Raw genomic sequence first — 24,601 nt, 5'->3', positions numbered from 1 at the left:
TTTATATATTTCTTCAAGGAAAAAATGTGCACAGCATACCACTCCATATTTGTAAATGTTTATCATCTCTGCAAGGAGCAAATATGCTATTGAGGGAGTGCTTCAGTATTGTTCAGATGAGTGCCGAGTATTCTAAACAGATGAATAGCCCACAACTATGCCAAGGATTACACTGCTGATGGTTATCTTCAAGGCATTTTGTCATTTACAGTCTCTTAAAATGGCAGGTCCAAATTATGAGCATTAAGAGAAAATGTTGAATTAAATGTGTTTGAGCGGGGGAGAGATGGGCTAGGAATTATTTGTTACCAGGTAGACGTTGTAAGAGCTTTGATGTGATCCCAGGTGCCACAAGATAAACCATAAGGAAGAGGCATTTATGGTACTAGGAGGAAGGGTGGGATATAAATTTAATAAATAATAATAATATAATAATAAAAATAATAAATAAATCTATACATATCAATAAGTATTGGTGTATTGGTGGGAAACTTGTTTCAGGAGGTTCAGTTGTGCAGACAATATTGATCCAGCTTTGAACTGGGATATGCCATTTGGCTTTTTAGTTCTTCTGCCCTGTTCTCTCCCACCAAAAGCACATATAGTACTTTTTTTTGGTATGCATGAGATCTAGTGATTCACTGATTGCTAATAATAAAAGGAAGTACATGAATGAAGTTTTTACTGGAAAGGGTACTACACTAGCATTCTACTGGACAGAGCAACAGTTCATTTGTGAACTCACACTGAATCCATCTCAGAAATTCATGAGCTGATTTTAATTTGATTTTTCTGTTATCAACACATCTGGTTTTGTCTCTAGTTTCCTGTGACTGTGATTCCTTACAAGAATGGAGTTGAGCTTACCTTGTTTGACTTGTCATTAATTCATTTATTTATTCACTTTAAAAACATTCCCTCACCGTTTCAGATATCCCTTTCATCCATGGATCTGTACAATGCTAATAATTCTATGAATGTGTGGTCGGGTATACTGCTGGGCACTTCTGAGCCCTTTTCCTCTTTATGACCATGTTCGCTGGTGCATTGACTTATTGTTGTTGTTGTTGTTGTTGTTATTAATTATTACTCCACCCTTCTTCCCAAAGGAGCCCAGTTCTTAGATACCCACCAGTATCTATAATACAGTTCTTAGATACCCACCTGTTTAATGTCACTACTCATATCAGAATATTATATTATTTCATAGTCTATGTGAACTGTAAGAGAATGTAGATATCTTATGTTAGTTCTGGAACTAGTAAAACACTGGCAATTCATCTTGCTTGTGCTTGCAAGGATTAGTTGCCAGTTCCAACAATGCAAGATTCTATTTATGGCCTCCAGTGCTTTACGTGACTTGAGTCATAGATATCCCAGATCTCTTTCTTCTGCCCATGCAATTTGAGTTGGCACCTGGTTGGCCACTGTGAGAACAGGATGCTGGACTAGATGGGCCACTGGCCTGATCCAGCAGGCTCTTCTTATGTTCTTATGATATAACCCAAAGAATGCAAACTTGTTTTGATTCATGGAAGGGTTGTGTTTGCACTGAATACCTGAGGGCCACACTTCACACCTTAAAACAAGTATGACGACTCCTCTTCCAATCATGTTCATTCATCCTTGCATACAGGGGAGGCTGGTGGCTCCAATGTCAGTGGGACTGGGGTTTAGTCCGAACTTTCCAGGAGCTGCCCAAGGTGCTTTCAGCTGAAATCTGCTTGAAATGGCTGCAGATCAGAGAATCTGTCAACAATATCTGATCTAACTTGTTTATAATTACAATTATGCATTGTTTCAAATTTGTGTATAAAAGTAAAACTCTAGCATAGTCTAAGTGAAAGGAGTCACCAAAATGGATAAGCCCTATCAAGGTATTGCCCCACTCTTGGAATCTACATATCCTTGCCCTATAAAGTCACTATGCTTCTGTCCCAAATCCATTTTATTAAGAAGTCCACCAGGACAGCCACTTGAGATGTATTTTAGATGTAAAATGTTGTGATGGAGCCTGCTGTCTCATTAATCAGACTGAAGCCCCTGGCCTCCTTATGGCTGTGGGGTAGCTCAGTTCTCTGTGAGTCAAGAGTCTGGATTTTAAAGTTATTTCTAATGCAGTTAAGTATGACTCAGGCAAAATGAGGGGTGGTGAGTCTTGGAGGGACAGGAGGTATCACATTTAGAAGAAGACATTTCTTCTCACCTCAAGATTTATTGAGAGTGATGTATTCTCTTTTATTGAATTTTGCATTAATGGCATAGGTAACTAAGGCTTGGCACTGATCTATACATGCAGCATAACAAAATAGTGAGCTAAGATGTGAAATGTATACACTCCACCTGGGAGTAAGCCCTAATGAACTCAAAGGAACTTAATTATGAGTAGACATGTATAGAAATGCTCTGTAAAGTAATAAAATTCTGGACTGTACCACTTCAGACTACAAGTGGGTAGTACCATTTCAGAATGCTCCCCAGTATGTATGTGATATATGCAGGGAACGTTCCACATAACTAAGAACTTTGAAGATATGTCCCTCCTTGCCAGCCTGCAATCCAAAGTGATTTTGACCCCCTTACTGCCTCTGAATTCTAACGCTTATTCTGCTGCATGAGTAGACCAAGCCAAAAAAGGGGGGATGTAATTGGCCACTATTAGAATTAAGCATTAATTCTTGGCCATTTGAACCCATTGCAACCACTTTTTTTGATGATGTTGATGATGATTCATAGTGTTGCTGTTAGTGTAATAGTATGGCACTATGAAAGCTATTTGCTGAGGCCAGATAGAGTTTTTGCACAGAAGCAGCAGATGTGCAACTTTTGGAGCAATTGTGTGTGAAAAACATGTCTTGTCTCAACTCAGTGTCTGGTGAATAGCAGCATGTGGCATTTGCAGGAGCAGCTCAAATAATGTCTGGACAAGTCAAAGGCCTCAGGTGTGACCGCAAAAGATGAGTAGTTAAACTACAGCAGGGGTGGGGAATGGACCAGCCAGAGGGCTGCATCCAGAAGTGGCCAATCCTCCACAGGCCACTTTGACAGGTGGGCAGGGCCACATACCTGTCAATAACCTGACATCATATAGCATCAGTTCATTGAAAGTTCCAGGAGTTGCCGCTTTGTAGCTTGAATTTAAGCCATGGCTGAAAAGGATGAATCAGGAGTACACTCTCAGTTTTTCTTTTGCAGCCCCAAACCAGCACTTTTTGAATGTGGTACCTTTTTCTATTGCCATGCAGGAGTGCACTCCTGATTCTTCTTCCTTTGCAACTATGACATGAGGTCCGGACATCAGGAAAGTTGGGCATGGTTCACCTTTGAGGCCCGGCAGGCCTAATTAGGTTCGCAGGTTGGAGGTGCCCACTAGTGGTCTACAGGCTCAAACTGCTGTGCAAAATGAGTGATAATGTTCACATATCTGTGTTCTGTTCTGTCACTATTGACTCTTTGCATCACTCTGTTTCATTTATCTGTTCTCATGTCACAGCTGGATGGTAGATATGCAGAGAAAGAAACTCTTTTTTTGGGTGCATTAAGACTTCGGCAATTTCAGCAGTAAGCCTGCAACAGTCTGTTGTTCATATAGAATCTTCTCTTAAGAACTGAGTTCAGTGGAAACCAATTCTTAATGTTTTCAGCTGAAGACAGCTGTGGAAGCATTGGTTGGCTGGTTCCCTGTGACATCACAAGTCTATTTCCTCCCTATCCCTCTAGAACAGTTTTTCAATATTTAAAAAACTGCTGAACAAACACAGTTGAATGAATGCTGAGTTGTAAAAATAATAATTAAAAATGTGTTCAATCTTGAGAAAGGGGCAACGGAATTGACCAAATATCCAGTTGGTACATCTTTGGCATTTTTAAGGTAGAAAGACGTCAGGCACATCCCACTGTAGAAATACATTCTAAATTCCTGGTTTTTTTTTAATACATCAGTATAACTCTGCTTCATTATAGTGGCGTGCCAAAAATTATCCCACTTTTCCCCCCAACCATTCTCCATCAGTTAATAAAAGAAACTGCATTTGAAAATCATCAAAGGCAAAATGCTCATGGGTGAAGTGCAGGCTTTTTTGCAGTCTGACTACTTTTGAAGTGGCTGAGGGGCTATAGTGAGTGTCCTTTCTTTCATACTACAAATCATCTCTTGGGTGATCTGCACACTGCCTTACCAGTGCCCATGCCCAGGGGAAGACATTCTGAGGCAATTTCTCCCGGGGTGGGGGTGGGCTCTTTCAGATCAGGAATCGTGGGCAGCCAAGAAGGCTGCAGAATACTAAAGAAATGTTTACAGGAATGAAAAGCACACACTCTACTCTTGACCATCTTGCAATGATAAAATAAGCTCAAAAGCCTATACCCACAGAAATTCTAAAGAAATTGTGTCCTGAAAATGAGGCAGAAAAATTGAACCCTCTTTTACAGGGGAAGAAAACTTTCAAGAAACTGGAGGAAAGATTTTAGTACAGCATTATGGTATTGATTAGTAAATTTGTAACACTTGCCATAATCTAAATCGGGCTGCAGGGACAAATTAAAAGCAAACAAGGAATCTACTTGCTTATTGAGGAGAACAAACTGCCTCAGAGTTTTAGCAATTCTTTGTTTGCAATCTCTACCCCATCCTCAAAAAGAACTATCTGAATATATGTTTTATTTTTTATTTCTTTCAGATTCGCAATAAGAGCAAAGCATCCAAGTCTGGGCTGTGTGAAGGGGATGAGGTGATATCTATCAATGGCAACCCTTGTGCTGACTTGACCTACTCTGAAGTTATCACTCTGATGGAAGGTTTGGCTGACACACTCCAGATGCTTATTAAGAGGTAAAGGAAGTCCAACTTCATTATATATTCTGATAGGTCCATGTTATAGTCCCATTATGATTTTCTAGGTTGCTTATTTTGGGAGCCAGACTGGCATTTTCTATGCCTCTTTACACATTTTTAGTGCTAGGGTCAGCACCCCTACTCACTCTGCTGACCAACCCCTCTCATACATCCCACATGAACCCCCTAGAGCTCCCCTTTCCTACCCCACACAAATACTGAACTCCCTTTTCATCTTCCCATCCCAATTTCTGAAACTGCTTGTCTTCTGTTTGCAGCCCCACTTAAATAATGAAATTTAAGTTCTGAGAAAAACAGTGCACTTTCTGTTCTGTGACCAATCTCCGCACAACAGAAGTGCTACTTTGAAGAAAGATGTCTGATCCTGCAAAACAAATGGCAAAAACTCTGCATTTATTGTTGGGGGTGGTAGTTTATATAGAAAAGCTCTACGTATATCCATAAGCAGAGAGCCTTTTAAGGGGGAAAATCTCTCTCTCTTTCACCCCTCCCTGCCTCCCTCCTGTCTGCACATAAACACAAGCCCAGACACAAGCTTCCAATAAAGGCTAACATTTATCTGGCTTACCCCCAGCCTTCCTTCCTACAAGGAAATGTTTACAGATTCATAGTTTATATCTCTCAAGCACCACAATTGATTGTCCAAATAACACAACATGATGGAAACCAGCTACATTCACAGGACTTCATAAATTAAGATGCTTGACCTTTTGGGAACTCCAGCCATGCTTTGATACATATTATGAATTGGTCCTGTGTCCAGGTCCTGTTTCCAGAAATTGATACAAATGTGGGCGAGTGAGAGATATCCTTATTTACTTGTCCCTAGCTAACTGCCCTGGGCTTCTACTTGGAGGAAGGACGGGATATAAATCAAATAATAAACAAGTAAATAAATACATAAATACATAAATTTTCTAGTGGGTCATGTGATTTACTGGTTTCCCTCCCAAATCTTCACCCTGTTTTTTTATTTTAAAATAATCTGATACTTGCAGCTTCTGTATAGTTTATTCTAAGCATCCCGAACTCTTGCTTTATTATAGCCAGACAGATAATTCATGCTATATCACTTGGCTGTATGATAGTGGGGCCTGCAGCAACCAAGAGCTTGCATTGCCCATTTCCTTTCAGATATGCCAATAGTGCTTCCATGCTGGGCCCCTTTAATGAGCTAAGGCATCACGTTTTTGTAATTTTGGAAACGGAATTAAAGGGGAGATTTCCATGTAGCACAGTATAGCTATATTAACTAGCAATGCCCTTACCAAATGGCCAAGAGCTTTCTCTAATACCCACCTACAAGTAAGTTTGTTCCACTCAGCAAATATCCCTGATGACTTCAAACAAAAATGTATTGCTCACAAACTCAGTATATTTTATTGCTTCCTATTGATCCTGGCTGTAGGATTACTAATTAATTTCCCCTTGAATAGTCTCTTTGTGAAGCAAAAGTGCACGACTTCACTGTTTTAATAGGAAAACAATGAGAGGGAAATGGTAATTAAAGACGACACCCTCTGCTGCCACCAAAACAGAAACTGACATGGAGCACTTCACAGAGAACTCTGGTTCACCATGGCTCTCAAGCAGATAGTCATGGAAGGAGGCTGAGCCAACAGCACTCTGTTTCTACCAAAGGAGTACAATAGCCTTAATGAGGATGGCATTGCAATGTCAGAAATGGATATAGGAAAGAGGCATCAATAAAGTCGCACCAATGTCTGTTGCATGCTAAGGCAGATTAAAAAGAGCTTAAAAATACTCACGGCTCAAAAGATTTTCACAACATAGCATAAAGCTATTAAGGAGAGGTCAATGCACCTCCTTTGGTAAGGAGTTCCAGAGACTGGGTGCAGCCACCAAGAAGCCCCTCTTCATAGTCCCAACTAGATATAATAGGGATACATAGGAGAACCTCCATTGAAGATCACAGTGAGCAAGCCAGTTCATCTGAGAGAAGGCAGTGGCTCTAACCAAGAGGGACTTTAAATGTCATCACTAGTGCTTTGAATTGGGCCCAGAAACAAACTGGAAGTCATTACATTTGCTTTAGTAACAATCTGGCTGCATTCTGGACCAGTAGTAATTTCTGGACATTTTTCATGCACAGCCATAAGTAGGACATATTGTCCAGATCTAAAGTAACTAAAGCTTGTGTCATCATGGGCAGCTTGCAATCTCCAGGAAGCAATGTAACGTGCACTAGGCTATGTCTGGACATATGCAAGGTCATGGCCAGGTTTAGAAGAATCCCCGGACGATTAATTTGCATTTTCAACAGGAATACTACCTCAACCATCACTGGTTAAATCCCTATCCCTGGTCAACTCTACTGATCAGGAGCACCTCTGTTTTGTCTAGATTAAACTTCAGTTTAGATTAAACTTCAGTTCTAGTTCAATTCTGTCTCCATGCAGTAAGAAAGGGATGAATTGTTTTCTCATGCTAATACCAGGACTCTCTATTCATAGTATCAGGCTTCCAGGAAGAGTGAAAAAGTAGTATTTAGGTGCTTTTGAAAAACTTGTTTAAAGTGCAAGTCTCATCTGGCTTGCCTTCAAAATCAACTGTCTTTTGGATGCTCAAAAGGGCCAATGGATTGGCTCACACATTCTCTGCCAGTTTTGCCACATTACCAAAGTAAAAAGACCTTTCCTTGGGGAAAGGTCATGATATCAAATGGCAGAGGTCTTACCCCAATGCCACAGGGCCTTTCCTAAGTTGGAATCCACATGTTGCATTATCCTGCTGGGAATCATGGGGATTTCCATTTGCAATTAAGGAGAGACCTTGTGAAGACTCTCCTGGTTGAAGTGAACCCTGCTCCACCTATTACATCTTTTGTCTTCTGCAAAGGTAAAGATTTCTTTCTTGGGAATGTGGAGGAACAGGCAGGAAGGACAGGGTAAAAATAGAGGGGGCATCCAGCACAAAGGGGCTTGATCCAACTTTAAACAAGGCCAGACTTTTCAAGCAGGACAGGTTTGCTTTCTGAGCCCCCCCTTCCTTCAAAGACTCACCCCATCTCCCGTTTCAGTGTTGACTCATTCAACCATGTTCTTTTGAATAGTTCCACTTACTTGTGTGACATATGCACTAAATATAGAACAAACCTTGGTTATAGTTTGTGGTTTGCTTGGAGTGAAACAAACCCCAACTCTGAGTTTGGACGATACACTACACCAAACTATGCTTAGCCCCCGGTAGCATGGCTGCAGGAGGACCAGGGAGTTGCACAGCCACCACAATCTCCTCTTCAGGGATCCACACATTCAGATGTTCACACTAAGCTATGGTTTGGCTTATGTGTGAACCAGACCCGAGTGAGAGGAAGGCCATCTTTAATGTTTTCTTCTTCATCAAACATGTCAACACTGCTTCAGTTGTCTGTGGTTCTTACTGTTAGAAAGAAAACTATACTAGTTTTGTCCTAGATACAGCTGGATACAAACTGGGAAGAAAAGCCATCCCACATTTGTTTTTTCAAATGAATGACAGAACAATCCATACCTCTGGCTCGCAGCAGTGGGGCTTAACAGAATGATCCATAGCCCCATTGCTTGTGCTGGCCAGGGCAGAAGTGGGAGTAGGTTGAAACAGCATTTTTGCTACACCAGCTGCAAAACTGGCACAGTAAACAGCCCTAGATCAGGCCTGTTTTCATCACACCACACAGCAGGCCCAACGAAGGAGAGGATCTCTTGCTGGCACAGCTCTGTTCTCTCCCCATCCTAAAATGTCCTGTTCTGGCCATACCACCAGAAGTAGCTTCCATCCACCCATTGTTTTAGCAGATGCATTGAAGTGCCTCTTGGTAGTGGAGCTCCCCCCATCCACATCCCCACCAGCCCAGCAAATCAGGGTTTGGATTGCAGTCTGAGAGAATACATCTATTCTGCCTGCAGGCTGCCACATCCTTTTAAAGGGGCCTTTTCAGTTGGGGCTTCCCATCTGTGGAATATTCTTCCCGGGGAGGTCTGCCTGGTGCCTTCATTAACATCTTTTCAGCACCAGGTGAAATCTTTTTCTCCAGGCATTTGATAGACTAAGATTATGTTGTTTTGTTACTAGTGTGCTGCCGAGCTTTCCGTGGCTGTAATGGGGGCTATTTGTTCTGTTTTTATGGTAGTATGTATTTACGTTTTTAATGTGTTGTAAGTGGCTTGGAGACCTTTGGGTAACAAGCAACTAACAAGTCAAATAAATTGTTGTTTTTGCTAACAACAATAGTAGCAGCAGCAGCAACTCCGGAGTTACCTACCTGAATTACTTCTTAAACAGGGCTTAATTTAATCTGTGATTAAATATTCCAGGTAGTTTCACAAATGATATTTTAATCAGCTTCATTTGCTTAAAGTGGTCTCCTGTCCAAAAGTAAATCGTGCACCAGCGAGAAAGGAGACTCATTTTCTTTTCTGTATTGTATCGAAATTCAGCAGCATTCACATGTGACATGAATAGTGCAAGAGGGTCTCAAACAAGCATTTAATGGTCTCATGTCTAAGGTAATCACATACAAACCTTGCAAGTAATACAGTTTATTTACATGTATAACTTATCTTCATGACATTGAATGGGATTTATTAAATAATTCATTGCATTTTTAATTTTTTCTCCAAGGAACTTGGGGTACCATGGGTCATTTTATCTTCTCTAGAGCCTTGTGAGGTAGGTTAGACACTCAGTCATCCTGCAAGATTCATGGGTAAAGGCTTGGGTCTGTCCACCTTAAGTCCAACACTTTATACACAAGGGGCTGCCCATGTGTGTTGATGTTGCACCACAACTATCATCCCTGACCATTGACCATGCTGGCTCTGGCTGATGGAAGTTATAGTCCAAAACATCTAGAGGGCACTATGTTGGCTACTCCTCCTATGCACTGTACTGATGGTGTAGACTCCTTTTTTTTTTAAAAAAGTGCATTAATATAAAACATTTGCAACCACATATTGTCTTGAATTCCCTTTTTGTGCATCTGCAGATCTTCCAGCGGAGTGAACGAGACTTTAAGTCCTGAAACAGAAAATGGAAATCACCGTGACATTAAAAATGAGGAATATAAAGAGAGCACCACCCTGCAAATCAGAACAGCAGTGCCCAGGTCCCAACAACAACTGCAGTTCATGGGGGCAACCAAAGAAACACTCCAAAGAGAGCAGCAAAGTGATGCCGACTTTTCTGGGACAAACCAAGAAAGAGAAATAACCCCGTCTCACAAAATCCTTCCCAAAGTGATTGAAGCCCCTAAAGCACACTTCATAGAGGTGCCTGCTTTCACTGGGGGAACTGTAGAAAAGCCAGGACCTACAGTTGAGCTGCAGTTGTCCCTCTTGCATGATGAGCACAAAGGCAGCAGCACTCCTAGTCTGACTGTTCTGGGAGGTGAACAGTGTAAGGCTTCAGAAACAGGATCCACCCTGCCACAAGATGGGAGTAGCTGGGTAACTGCAGCTCCTTCAGCTAAAAAAGACTGCTCCACCCAATGGTCCAGCAGAACATTCCAGATTGCTAGTGGCAAAGAGGTAAAAGCAATCCACAGAACCGAGACAAAGGAGCCGTCTCTCTCTAAGGTGGAGGTGATCCTAGACTGCTTTGACAGGGCAAAGGAAGAATCCAGGTCTCTGGCTGAAAAGGGGTGTGTGGATTGTCAAGTGGAAGGAGGGCAGTCAGAAGCACCTCCTTCTGTAGTCTCCTTTGGAATTTCATCAGAAGGCACAGAGCAGGGAGAAGACGACCAGCATTCTGAAAGGGAACATAGCAGACCTCACAAACATAGGGCAAGGCACGCCAGTAAGTATGTTACGGCTAAGTGGGGGGCTTTGCTTTACATTTTGTAACATAGAACATTTCAAAGCACAATTACATCCATGTACCTAGGATTAATAAAGACTTTAAAGAGGGGTTTCCTAAAATATTCGTATTTTCCCCTCCTTTCTCTTCTTTCCAAATGCCATTCAGTTTCTGTTGTTCTGATATTGTTTTTATGAGCTCTGTAATAAAAATTTCAGCAGAAACTGATCATTCTTTGTAGCACTAACTCGAAAGCATGCTTTGAAACATTATCTAGCACTGCTTTGTGTGAGACTCTTGACTAACTTTCTACTTCTAAAAATACTAGCTTGTACAGACAGCCTACAGGGCTTTTTAACAAAGGCGTAAAAGGCAATTTGACAAGGTTTGACCCAGAAGAGAGAAATGCTGTCAGGAATACCATTATTTCTTGCTTTAGGGTTCACTGGTGTTTACAAAGAAAAGCTGCATTTTGTCTAGAACTGGCATACAAATGATGCTACTTCTATTAGCAGCTGAGAAGAATTTAAAAAAGAAAAGTCGAGTAGTGAAGCTTGATGATGCTTGCAGAAAGTCACTTTGACAGACACCAGCATGTGTATTTTTGGCCAGTTATACGATCCTTTCAGTTTTGCACGGCTTATCTAGGCTGTAAAGTGAACTTACTATTCCTTCTGCTTTCCATACCTAGAGGTCAGTGCAAAATCTACGCAAGGTCTTTCATTGGAAGTAAACTGGATGAGAAATAGTAATACAAGTAAAAAATACTAACTCAGATGCTGCTTTTCTCAAAGCATCTGTTTATCGATTCAGTTCTATTGCTAGCAGTTGTGCATTCATTCCTATTTCAAGAATTCCGTCAAGGGATTTCATTGCAAAATGACAAAGGCACAATGATATAGCGTAGCACTGAGCTGTCTTGCCCAGACTGAGCATGTTAACCCGTTACTAATTCATCTGCAAGGATATTTTTAGAATTATAACAATTTGTGTTGGTGTGTGAATTAAGCCATTGCTTATGCTTAAAAGTGTCCACCTGTAACCCACATATTTATGTCATACTAAATGGAGTATAAAAGAACAGTGCACATGCTTTGCATTTTGGCAGTGAAGCCAGCACCAACTGTAGGGTTCCGGCTGTCAGATTATACCATCTGTTTAGTTAGAAAGAGGTACAACTCAGTACCTGTATTAAGCCATACAATATGTGAATATTTTGTATGCATCAGGTACCATTGGAATGAATATGAATCAGGTATTTATTTTTTTCAAAGAAGAAGAAAATACATTCATTTCTAAACTTTAATTTTAGGTATAAGCAAGGGCTAATGTGCACCCAATGGGATATTTGTCTGTCTCTTCCCCCCCCCGAACATCAGGCTGCCACACCCAAGCCATGTTATAAACTGCTTTAGAGAAGTCTTTTCAAAGGTGTTTTATTATGAGATTTGGGAGACTCCTATTAGAAAAACACAAATCTAAACTTTACTTGGACATATGTGTCTGGTTCTGGGACTCTGGATCCTGGCAAGTATCTACCATAGATTTCCTCATGAAAATTAAGTTCCCTAGATTATACTACTATCTACAACCTGAATGGTTATGGGATTCAATTATGTTATGATGGACAGTGTTTATGTTGTCTCAAAAGGAAAATGGGGTTGCATATCCCACACTGAAACATAAGCTAGCCTGTAAATCAACATGGCACTCACAGGGTATGTTTTATAAGATCAATATATTCTGTGCCTGCCTTCCCCAACCTGGTGCTCTCCAGACATTGTTGGACTCTATCTCACACTACCACTAGCCAGTAAAGCCAAAGCCAGGGATGATGGGAGTTACTCTCCAAAACATCTGGAAGGCATCAGGTTGGAGAAATCTATTATATCCTTTAACACTCATACTACAGGCTACTTATATAATGTGCACTTCTATAGTGTGAAAATTGCCATACCAAGAGTCTGTTTCTTTTTTGCCCTATACATGCTTCTGAAAGTAGGTGGGCAACACAATCCTGTGCATGTTTACTCAGAAGTAAGTCTTACTAGAATTGATGAAACTTACTTTCAGGTAAGTGTGCCTAGGACTCCAGCCATAATTCTTACTTTCCTGATATTGGTAGAGGCATTTTTACATTACATGACCTACATAGACCTCCATGTGTAAAAAAAATGTAATATGAGAGGCAAATGTGGGTATTATTTATTTATTTTATCTGTTTAGTTAGGAGCTCAGTAGAAAGAAATGTCATTTATCTCAGGATAGAAGAATGTGAAGTTTCTCTATCAGGTGATTCGAGGTGAAAAGTTTCTATCCCCCCAAAGCTTTTTTTTAATAGAGTTAGCAGCCTAATTACATGTAATTTTTCTTAATTTTAGAATGTAAATTAAAACCACTGATCATCATTAAGATCTGTTATACAGTCTAGTTTAACATTTTCACTCCCCAAAGGAATAACAGAAGTCTGATTACATTTAATTTAAACATTTACTCCATATTTTTTTTTAAAAACCTCTTCTGAATAGCGCAGTTAGATACCATGGTTAAAATCATCCACAGTGAAAAAGGTTTTCAAGGTAGGAAGGATCAAACTTATTTTTTCCAATAACACCTTAGGAATTGATCCTTCTAACAACAGAAAGTCATTTATTAAGGTAAACTGACTGCAAACTTGACATGGGCAAACTTACTTAAGTAAAAGCAACAAACTGGGCTGAATTTAGGAATTGATAAAAGCCAATAGTAAGATTAGTTATACAGTCCTACTATTTTTATGTGGCTATAACTCCTGGAAGACAATAATTGTCTTCCTCTATTTGCATACGTTTTTATGATTTGTCTTGTCCTGCAGTTCAGCAGCTAAATTGTGCTACCTTCCAGAGGACCAGATATAGCATTTTTGACCAAGTTCCAAATAGTTACTTTGGGAATGACAGCTTGGACACCAGTGGGATTTTAAAAAAAGTTCTTCACCCTAAACAGCAGGCCACCATGCCTTGCCATAATCTGCTTGTAAAAGCCTGCTCAGCTTTTACCATATAGCCTGGTTTGCTATATAGCCTGGGAGGCTGCAGTTGGAGAAATATATGTGCAAGGCCTCCTTGGGTGCTCAGAACTAGTTGTGCCCCAACAGAGGGGTGTGTGTGTGTGTATGTGTATTTTCCTTGCTTGATTCAAAGTTCTGTTCCTTACATAATGACTTTCTATAACAAGATATCCAATTGTTTCCAGTAGTATTTTCATATAATCAATAATACATTAGGTAGCCTAGACCTGCTTGCTCCTTTTGCATCTGACCTTTTAATTTCCATGGAATCAGATCGCACACTGGTTATAAAAAAAGATATAAAATGGGAGAAGCTAGTGCAACCAGCTGCAGTCCATGGTGGGATGGAATGATGTCAGTTTGGATGCTCACAGTTTCTCATTTTTCTAACCTTAAATTTGGTTCTCCCCATTTCTGCAGCAATTTGCCCTCATGAAAATTCTTTAGCATTTTAGTGTGAATTTGTCCTAATAAATACATTTTTGTGTGCAGTTTTGATTAATGTACGTGTTTTTTGCAAGCAATTTAGTCTAATATAATGTTTTTTGTATGCTATTTTAATCAATATATTCATTTTGTGCACACTTTCCCATAATATATGCATTTTTGTAAATATTGCTTTGTTGGAGACCTGCATCGCAAAATTTGTATAAGTGTGAATTTCGAAGGATGGCTGTGTTTCAGTTCTCATATTGTTTTGGAAAGTATGAATTTGATAAAATTGGCTTGAAATGTGAACTGAATCGAATTTCTCCCTCGTTCCTAATCTGTGGCATATATTAGTGAGGCTGGCAGAGCAAACCTTTAATGTATGCATGTGTGTGAGAGAGATCTGTAGCAGTGCCACTAGCACAACCAAAACCCTTCCAGCTAGCTGCAGCCAGGGTAGGAGGTGTCAGCGCAGGGCTTACTCTCTCTCCTTTTCCTTCCATGTTTTTTTTTAATTTCCATTTCATTGACTCCAGTCCAATGGGAGGTAAATTACTAAGCCAGCTCCAGGACAAGTATAGATTTAGAAAAATTATGCTTAGGCCTCCCATAACATGCACGCAGAATGCCATGGGCATACCTGGGGGCCCTCTGATGGCCTCACTGCTGCCATCAGCCAGCCAAATGCTAGCTGTAGGACCAGGGGGAGCAGGGTCCCTATGTCTCCAGCATCCTACGAGCCAATTAGCATGTGTTAGCCACCAAGAAGAGTCTTCTAACATACTTCCTTGTCCTTTCCTGATAATTGGAGCCAACCAGAGAGAAAGGAGGTGAGTCAAACACTGAGTATAACCTTCTTAGGGCTAACACTTTCCCTTTCATGCTTATTGAATCTCATTTTCAACCCTGAAGCAAAAAAAGTGGGAAGAGAGCATGGCTGTGACTAACATGAAGGGACCCTGCACTTCTGAATTTGCCACTACACTACTGTGTAGGAGTGCAGTCTGATAATCCAACTATTAATGGACATATTTAATCTGCTCTATCATGAATGCTCAGCATGGGTAATAAACCTCAAACCAGATAGAAAATATCACTTCTTTTTAAAAAAATGTAAATGTACTGCCTTCAAGTCGATTCCAACTTATGGCAACCCTATGAATAGGGTTTTCACGAGGCTCAGAGGCAGTGACTGGCCCAAGGTCACCCAGTGAGCTTCATGGCTATGTGGGGATTCAAACCCTGGTCTCCCAGGTCGTAGTCCAACACCTTAACCACTACACCACACTGGCTCTCTGACAATATTCATAACTGCAATATATTGTTCATTCTAGTAGTATCTATAGACAGAAAGCTAATATTACACCCTCTGGACTAAAAGTGAGCATTCTATTTCTTTGATGCAATTACTACATTTCCCAAAAAGTTGGGGGCAGGGTGAAGAATTGCTGGACAAGTTAACTCAAGGAGATTATCCATATAAATATGCTATCAGCTAGTGCTCCAACAAGCAGTTTTCTCTTATGTGTTAAGGGAGCCATTTACTTATTTCAGAAGAACTTATCTTGACAGTAGATAAGGTTCCCCAAACTTCTCCAGGAGCATGTATGCCAAAGTTAATATCCATAGTACATGTACATCTATCTGATGCTGCTGATTTATCTTCTATCTTATACTGGCTTATATGTGTACACAGACAGAAGAAAATATGTGACATCAAAAGCTCTTGTAAGTGGAGCTAGCAAATCCATAAGATAAAAAAATTGTGCAAAGAATGACAGTCAGGAAGGAATGATTGCTATGGAATTTTTATTATGGTTGGAACTGTGGGAAAAGATTAATTTTAATGGCCTGTCTATGCATCTTTTCATAAGGGGAGATTCCAGCTCTAGAGAAAGAAAGATTAGCATTGCACTCTTGCACCCCAAATAGCTATTGTGCAGCTTGTAGTTAAAATTGCTTGCATGTTTCGCTGTGCACTGAGGTATCTTCTTTAATCTTTTTCCGCAGGGCTCAGACGGAGTGAGAGCCTGTCAGAGAAACAGGTGAAGGAAGCCAAATCTAAATGTAAGAGCATTGCCCTGTTGCTGACAGCAGCTCCAAATCCCAACTCCAAGGGGGTGTTGATGTTCAAGAAGCGTCGCCAAAGAGCCAGGAAATATACTTTGGTCAGTTACGGCACTGGGGAGCTAGAGCGTTACGAGGACAACGGTGAAGAAGACGAGGGTGAAGAAGGTGAGAAAGAGAATACTTTTGAAGTAACCTTACTAGGCACAAGTGAGTCAGAAATCGATGAAGATTTCTTCTCTGACATTGACAAAGAAGACCGGATTGTGACATTTGACTGGGATACTGGACTGCTTGAAGTTGAAAAGAAACCAAAAAGTAGGGACGAGATGTCTCAGCTGCTTCCAGAGAGCAAGGGCAAGGGGGCACTCATGTTTGCCAAAAGACGTCAAAGGTTGGACCAGATCACTGCTGAACAAGAGGCAATGAGGATGCAGGCAGTGCACCATTCTTCTGAGGAGCACCGAGAGGCCATGACTGAGAGCACCCAAAAAACAAGTTCTTTTTATCATGCCAAACAAGAAGAATCTTCCAGGGTGCAAAGCCATATTAGCAAAAGCTACATAGATGTGAGTCACAGTCATTGCACACCAATTCAGCAAAATGGCATTGGGATCACTCCTGAGACAAATCTGATGTATCAGTCTTCAGAAGCCCTTAAGACAGCTTACAACAGAACAGCCAAACCTTTCCCTGGTGTACAAAACAGAGCAGCAGCTCCATTTTCGCCCACCAGAAGCATGACTAGCCCTCTATCAGATCTACCTGCGCCACCTCCTTATACTTCAGTCAGCCCACCTCCTGAAACCTTATACAGAACTGTTTTGATGCCAGTTGCCACCAGCACAGCACAGCCGGTGATATGGTCTCCAACAGAATCGACAGAACAGATTGCATCCAGGGATGAAAGGATTGCAGTGCCTGCCAAACGAACTGGAATATTGCAAGAGGCAAAGAGAAGAAGCACTGCAAAGCCAATGTTTACTTTCAAAGAAGCCCCCAAGGTGAGTCCTAATCCTGCTCTTTTGTCCCTCGTACAGAATACAGAAGGCAAGAAAGGTGCTGCTGCAGGCTTTGAATCAGGACCCGAAGAAGACTACCTCAGTTTGGGAGCAGAGGCCTGCAATTTCATGCATATCCAAGCAGCCAAACAAAAGGTCCCACCTCCAGTTGCTCCAAAACCTTCATTAAAGGTTTCTCCTACTGCTGTAATGCCTGCTTCACCAGTCTGGTCACCTCCAGCTGTGGCTGTTGCTCAGCCTCCTCTCTTTCCAGCTCCAAACTCACCTGGAATGGCAACTCCAGCACCTGTGAAAATAGCACAACCTGCTTATCCCCCTCCACAGCCCCCAAGTACTCTTAACTTAGCTGGTCCCTTTAAAGGGCCTCAATTAGCATCACCACACCAAAATTATACAGCCAAAGCAACACCCACCACTCCACTAGGAAATGTTGCACTTGCTGGAGGGGTGGGGCCAGCTTTTGAGATGCCCCTAGCTTTGAGTGGGAAGGGAGCCCAGCTCTTTGCCAAAAGGCAATCACGAATGGAAAAGTATGTGGTAGACTCAGAAACAGTACAGGCCAACATGGCCCGGGATTCATCACCAACTCCGTCTTTGCCACCTTCTTGGAAATATTCATCGAATGTTCGAGCACCACCACCTGTGGCTTATAACCCCATCCAGTCTCCATCTTATCCTCTTGCTGCTACCAAGCAACAATCAAAGTCCCCTGGAGCTGCCAAAACTACCAAGAAAAAAACAAAGAAAGCACTTAGTTCTTTGGAGGTTATGAAGCATCAGCCATACCAGCTTAATTCATCCTTATTTACTTTTCAGCCTCCCTCTCATAATAAGGAAACCCTAAGCAACCTTCCTAAGCAACCTGCAAAATTTGACTCAGTGTCTGCCTCAAAACAAGCTCTACCTTCAAGATTGCTCAATGCTGGTTCTCCCACTAATGTCCAGGCATCTTCAGTGTACTCTGTACCAGCCTATCCTTCACCACCTTTCTTCCAGTCAAATGCCTCTAGCCCTGTCATTGAGTCCTGTGCATCGACAGGCTACCCTGCTTTTTCGAAGGAAGAACCAGCAGCATCCTCTATGTTTATTGCTCCCAAGCCAAAGTTCTCAGCCAAGAAAGTTGGTGTCACTGCACAGGTGTGGAAACCCTCAGCCATTGAAGAGTAAAACATGGATACAATTCAGTATCCACTTTGCGTGCAATGAATTGTTTGCAGTGGTAATCTGGCACCAATGTGCTCCTTGGCTTACTTAATAATTTTCAGATATAACACATGAAATCTGGGTCCAAAAAAAACCCTCAAAGCTGAAACCCTATGCACACTTACCTAGGAATGTCCCATTGAAAACAGTGGGGTTTTTTCTGAGTAAACATGCATAGGATGGCACAGTATGTTTTTAAATGAATCAAAATGAATATGAATTAGAGATGACACATTTATGTATGCAGTCCTCTTTAATACGTATGCAGGCACAGTGTCCTAAAACGGGCATGTGCTACTCCATATTAAGTAAGCAGGATGCTAGGTGTTAGTGCTTCAGTACACACATATACAGTGAACACTGTTCCTGTAATCCAACTGTTAGAACATAGGTTTCACAGGGTTTTTTGAGATGGGGGAGGGGGACTGATGGCCAAAGGGTTTGAACACAATCAAAACAACAATAATGCTAGATTTATTTCTAAAAACTGCCTTCTAATGTTATGTCTCTTGAGGATGTTGTGTATAAAATAGGTGTAGAGTATTTGGCCCAACTCTGCAGTTGAATCCCTATGGAGAGTTCTCTTAAGAGGCATCTTCAGAGCCCCATTTCTACTATCACTGCAACCTTATATTTGGGGATGAAATTGCTTCTTTTTTGTATATCCACAATCAAAACCTGGAAATGTGAAGTGGTGAATTCATAACCAGTGTTTCCTTGATTCTCAGCTTAAGGCTACACATAGATCACCATTACGGATCCATGACAGCTCAGCTAACCTTACATAAGCGTTATGATAATGTGGTTGTGTTTCATGTGATCCCATAACCAGAGGAGAATAATTTATAGAAGTTAGCACTGACTGATTTAGTTCACTTGAGGTTCTATTGCAGACTTGGGTCATTAGAGAATAAACTGGTGGCTCAACTGGTGGCTCAACAGTTGTGAATTACCTCTTCAACTCCCCACCCCCTGCTTCAAAAAACAAAAGGTGCAGGTTGGGGGTAAATATTCCTATATTTGGAAGAAGAAAGAGCTGTAGGCTGGAGAGGCTGTTTGAAGTTTCCCATTTTTTAGGAAATGTTGACCTCCTCAGTCCTAGCATGGGTTTGTTTGTTTTTTTGACAACCAGAAAAAAATGACACATCATAGGAGAAGGACAATCAGACCAACTGAAGAGCCAGGTGGAAAAGCTGGGTCCTACAGTTATGGAAGTGGTGCAATATGTTCTTGTGAAAGCATAGCAACTAAAAACTGAAGGGACGTGTCCTTGAGTAACAGTTTTGCAACCAGAGCAGTATGTGCCTTTGAAATACTTGTCTAATGACATGCTGCAATTCTTGACCTCATATTTCTGCTGATCACTTAGGCACATTCTTGTTTTCACCTTGGGCTTTCCAATCCTGCTTCTTCCACTGGTATTTCTTTTTACTCTGTTCTTGTGCTTTCACACTACTCTTAATATACTGCTGTCCAGGAGGATCAAGACACTGTTACCATGCCATGTTCCACTAGTGAAATATCCAGCCAATTTAATTCATGGTTATGATACAAAAGAACAATATTTGACATGTCCAGTAATTTTAGCGTCACTAGAGTATGGACTTTTCTCACTTTTCTAGCCAAACCAATATATAAAAAAATAAATGACATCCATAGGTTTAGGCTTATGAAAATTCTATAGGTGGATTCAAACAAACGGGCAAACTGGTAAAACCAATGAGCAGTGACCATTCATGTGAATGCACTAACTAGTGATGAGCAAATCCCCCAAAGTCTGGTCTGGAAATAGTTTGGACTTACATGAATGAACATGTGAAGCTGCTGTGTGGTCCATGTAGCCCAGCACTGTTACTCTTCAAAGTTTGAGGCCGAGGTCTTTCCCATCTCTTGTTAACTTATCTTTTAAACTAGAGATTCCAGGTAGTGAACCTGGGATCTTCTGCATGTACAGCATGTGCTCTACCACTGAGCTATAGTCCCTCCTCCAACCTTTGGACTAAGACATAAAGAGAGCCTGCTGGAACATGCCCATCTAGTCTATCATCCTGTTCTTGCAGTGGCCAACCAGATGCCCATGGGAAGCCCACAAGCAGGACCTGACTGCAAAAGCACTCTCCCCTCCCGCGGCTACCGTCAACTGGTTTTCAGAAGCATACTGAATCTGACTATGATGGCAGACTATATCGTCACTGTAGCATACTAAGCAATATCATCATTGCAGCCTACTGAGTTCTGAATGCCCCAAATGCTACTGTTGCCATAATGCCATGAACTGGTCCCTCTTTACCCATTCCTCTGTGCATTGCTTACTAAGATGGGGAGGTCCTTGTCAGGGAAGCCTGAATCACTACAATGGGAGCTCATGAGAGATGTAGCCCCATTGCCTAGTGTTCACAGTGCAACCCACCCTCACATTCTTGAATCCTTTTGGAATATGAAATGTGCTGTGCCCTGCCTACCATCCAATTTATACAAACAGCCATCAGTTGAATTTCTAAGATTTAGGCAATATGTGAAGAACACATTCTGCAACACTTCCTATACTACTAAAATAATGTTGTAAAGTGTCTCTAATTTAGTAATTTTCAAGAAGCTTCCGAAAAGCTCTGCCTAGCCCCACCAACAAGGTCAAAATTATTTCCTTGTGGTAAACATTTCTTCTATGCAGTGTGCCCTGCCTATTTTTGAGGATGGTTTCAATGGAGAATACAATGTGTGGCCTTGCAGGGCAGAACATACACAGATACAGATATAGCTTCCAGACTTCAATTTCTGTTGTGGCATGTCATAATAGAAAGGTCACCTTCAGAAAAGGAAAACCAGTGAAATGTGCCTAACAATGAACACACTTGGGAAACATTTGAGATGTATATTTCATATTTTACACATTAAAGGAAGCATTCCCTAACATGCAGGCCTTATCCAAAGGCAGTGGAGCAAATGGAATAACTCTTCTTGATTAGCTACAACATATTTGCTCATAAGAAGTCCTGTTTTCTTCAAAAGGGCTCTTGTCCCAAGTTCAGAATGTTAGCTGTTTGGGGATAGGTTTGGTTAGCTGAATTAATCTATACTGCAAGTCAAGTGTGGCTGCATAAATTTTAAGAAATCAGCCCATTCTACATAGAAACGTATCTACAGGATTCTTTTGCAACACAACGTATTTAAGATTATATGGTACCAATATTTTAATCCTCTTGAGATCTTCTTTCTGTTCATTTTCCATTTACAACCTGCTGTATTATTTCTCTACCATTAAAATTGTTCCTTTCTTCTTTACTTGGTTTTTTTCTTTTTCTTTGATTTCATGCTCTATCTGCAACTGAAATGCAGTTTAGGGTTCTATCTTTCCTTCCTTCTTTCCTTCCTAGAGCTAAAATTGCTCAGAATGCCACCCAGATGCTAGTGGGATATATTCAGCAAGATAAACAACTCAATTGAATCCATTCACTTGAATCTGAGTAGGGTGTCCCCCATTAACAGCAATAAAACTAAAGTGCTATACATTCAGTGTATTGGACAGCTATGAGGATGACACTCTAACTGACCACTTTGGTGTCATATATGTTGGCCTTTGCTATTAAAATCAGAGGAAGAAAAGAGAGAGAAGCCAAGTGCGCTCTCTCTCTCTCTCTCTCTCTCTCTCTCTCGTATCACTCACCAGACTCATACTAGACAGTCTACAGTCTAGGTATACTATACAGAGATCACCTGAAGAAAAAGATTAAAGGGCTGTTTTCATTCACAGTCCTTAAAATTCTCTTCACCAACACTTTCCCTCTCCCTCATTATTCACTCTTCCAAAAGCTGAACAGAGAAAATCATGAAGATGATGCCCCAAAGTTGTCAATTCATCATTGTAAGAACATCTCAGAAGTGTATTAACCATTCTTCCCTGGTCTGGCCCTCAAAGGGTAGCTGCTGTTGGCCACATGTTGGCATTTCAGAGTTTCTGACAGTATCCTGCTCTGCTTCTCAGAGTCTACCTTTTGGGAATCTTGCTTTGGGTAAGGTGAGTAGACCTCATCATATCTGTCAGAACTGTATTATAAATTGGGTTGAGAAGCTGAGGTCCTAGCAACATTCAGCTGGAAGTCTGAATGGAAATAAATATGCTAGTCTGGTGTGGAGAAACATTTTTAATGTGGTGAATCAACATTTGTTGCTTTTTCAGTGGAATCATGCACGGTGAGTAGATTTCTGAATGCTTCCAAACCTTAATTTGAACCAAGGCATAGTGAGTTTTAATTTGGTTATGCACTGAAGCACTGATTCATCCCCGTGACATTCACAAAGTAAATATGTGTTAACTTTAACTAATTAAAAATGAATATGTCATGTGTTAGAAGCTATGAAACAGATTTGCAATTTCTGGATAAAGAAATGCCCTTTTCAAAACAGCATCTTAAATGAGAACGTTAGACTTCCAATTACTGAATAAAGAAGTGCCCTTTTCAAAATAACCATCCTAGGTGGCTCTAGGAAGAGGACTCATAGATTCATACAATGTGCTATTCCAATGTTTACTTTGAAAGGACATTTTCTGAGAATTGTACTGTTGCAGCTATATATTGCAATGACACAGGGAAACCCTGCCCTCTTCCTAAATTGAGAGGAAAGTTTTAGATGCTTTTCATTTTTAACTCCACAGGGAATGGGTTGCAAAGGGGATTGGTAATAGAATACAGTGCCTCTCACCGCTTGTTCAAATATGGCCTAGGGCAAGAATGACTGAAAGCCGTGACCAGCTGCTGAGTAGTCTGAGTGACATCAATGGATGGTGAGTGTCAGTCCAGTTTCAGCAGAGTGATTTCCCTCACACCCAACTACAACTCAAATAAGTATTAACTGGCGTTCTTATTGGAAGAAAGAAAGATGTGAACAGATGTGAAGATCAAGCTACACTCACTGCTGTATAGCACACACCCAAAAATCTGAATCATCTGTCAAGGGAGTGCAATGTTTTTTCAAGCACTCATGTTTTCAGATTGTTTGGAATTTTGTGGCAAAGATTGCAAAGGCAGAGACTGCAGCAGGATGATCCAGGCAGGGAACAGAGGACGTTGGAGACCTGTGAAAGGTGTAAAAGTTTTCAGAATTTGCCAGTCACTCCCATTACTAAGCATTTACAGATGGGTTAGAAATGTGCTTTTCTAAAGGCAGAAACTGATCTTCTCTGGATTTTCAGCTTCCATGCTTCATACCAGAGTTGGCTCTCATGTGCTAAACCTACACACATATGCACAAGTCCTGGTTATGCTTCATCTCCTAAAAAAGGCACTATGAGGTTAATTAAGGTAACTGGAGCTTCATTTTGTGTTGGCAAAAGCAGGCTCCCCACGCATGAATGCATATGGTGAAGGGGCATTTGAAGGGGAGAAGCAGTAAGTGGGAGAAGGTGCTTAATCCTCTGCCTGCTGCTTTTTCACTGCTGCTCCTCATTTTCCCCAGTTGCTTCCCCACCACTTCCCCAGCTGGGTTTTGAGACCGGAAAGAAGCTCAGCTCAGGGATGTGATCTGGAAAGAATGGTTGTGGAGGAAAGCAGAGGGTGAGTAAGGGTTAAGCACCCTCCCCTCCCACTTCCCCCCTGCAAATGTCCCCACCCTTCGTTCATGTTATCTATCAAACAAAAGATGTGGAATCCATGTTTGACAGTGTAACGGACAGTTCCATTCTGGGTAGTCTGAAGCTCTCTAAGGAGAACTGCCTGAACTCATGGGAAGGCCCTTTCATTATCAGCACAAAAAGTAGGACACTGCTAATCACTCTTTCCTCAAGGAGTAGCTTCATGACTTAGAAAGCAGCATCTTTGCCTTTTCCACATTATTCTAGCTTAGCCAAGGCAGTGAAGGTGGTTTGCTCATGGGATGCCTCTTCAGTATGGTAAACCCCCTGAAGCCTCTCATCCCAAGGGACAGAGATTCTGAACAGTAGTAAGCCATAGTGATACCATTCAGTGGGCATACTTGGCGACCACGCAAAATGGGCAACAGTGCCTATAAAAACTGGTAGAGCTCATATACAAGAATGTTACAGTGTTGCAGCCACCACATTAGACCAAGGCTGAGTAAACTGCAGGTCTCAAAATCCCTACGTGCACCAGATAATGGAATGCAGATCCCTCCCAAAGCTGCAGTAAGGAGTCTTGTAGCCAAGAAGCCAAGGTCTTCAAAGGG

General features: G+C 41.2%; 1 protein-coding gene across 1 annotated transcript in view; it reads left to right on the top strand.

Annotated features, from left to right (window-relative positions):
• Positions 1-24,601, top strand: part of SYNPO2 (synaptopodin 2) — a 170,421-nt gene that overhangs the window by 109,210 nt on the left and 36,610 nt on the right. Inside the window, exons 2-4 of the mRNA XM_061585263.1 lie at positions 4,680-4,831; positions 9,843-10,651; positions 16,140-18,355. Coding sequence (XP_061441247.1) covers positions 4,680-4,831; positions 9,843-10,651; positions 16,140-18,355 — 3,177 coding nt within the window. The remainder of the gene's footprint in view (positions 1-4,679; positions 4,832-9,842; positions 10,652-16,139; positions 18,356-24,601) is intronic.

The sequence above is a fragment of the Rhineura floridana genome, chromosome 9, assembly GCF_030035675.1.
Source record: "Rhineura floridana isolate rRhiFlo1 chromosome 9, rRhiFlo1.hap2, whole genome shotgun sequence".
Lineage (NCBI taxonomy): Eukaryota > Metazoa > Chordata > Lepidosauria > Squamata > Rhineuridae > Rhineura > Rhineura floridana.
This window is presented reverse-complemented; position numbering and strand designations above follow the sequence as displayed.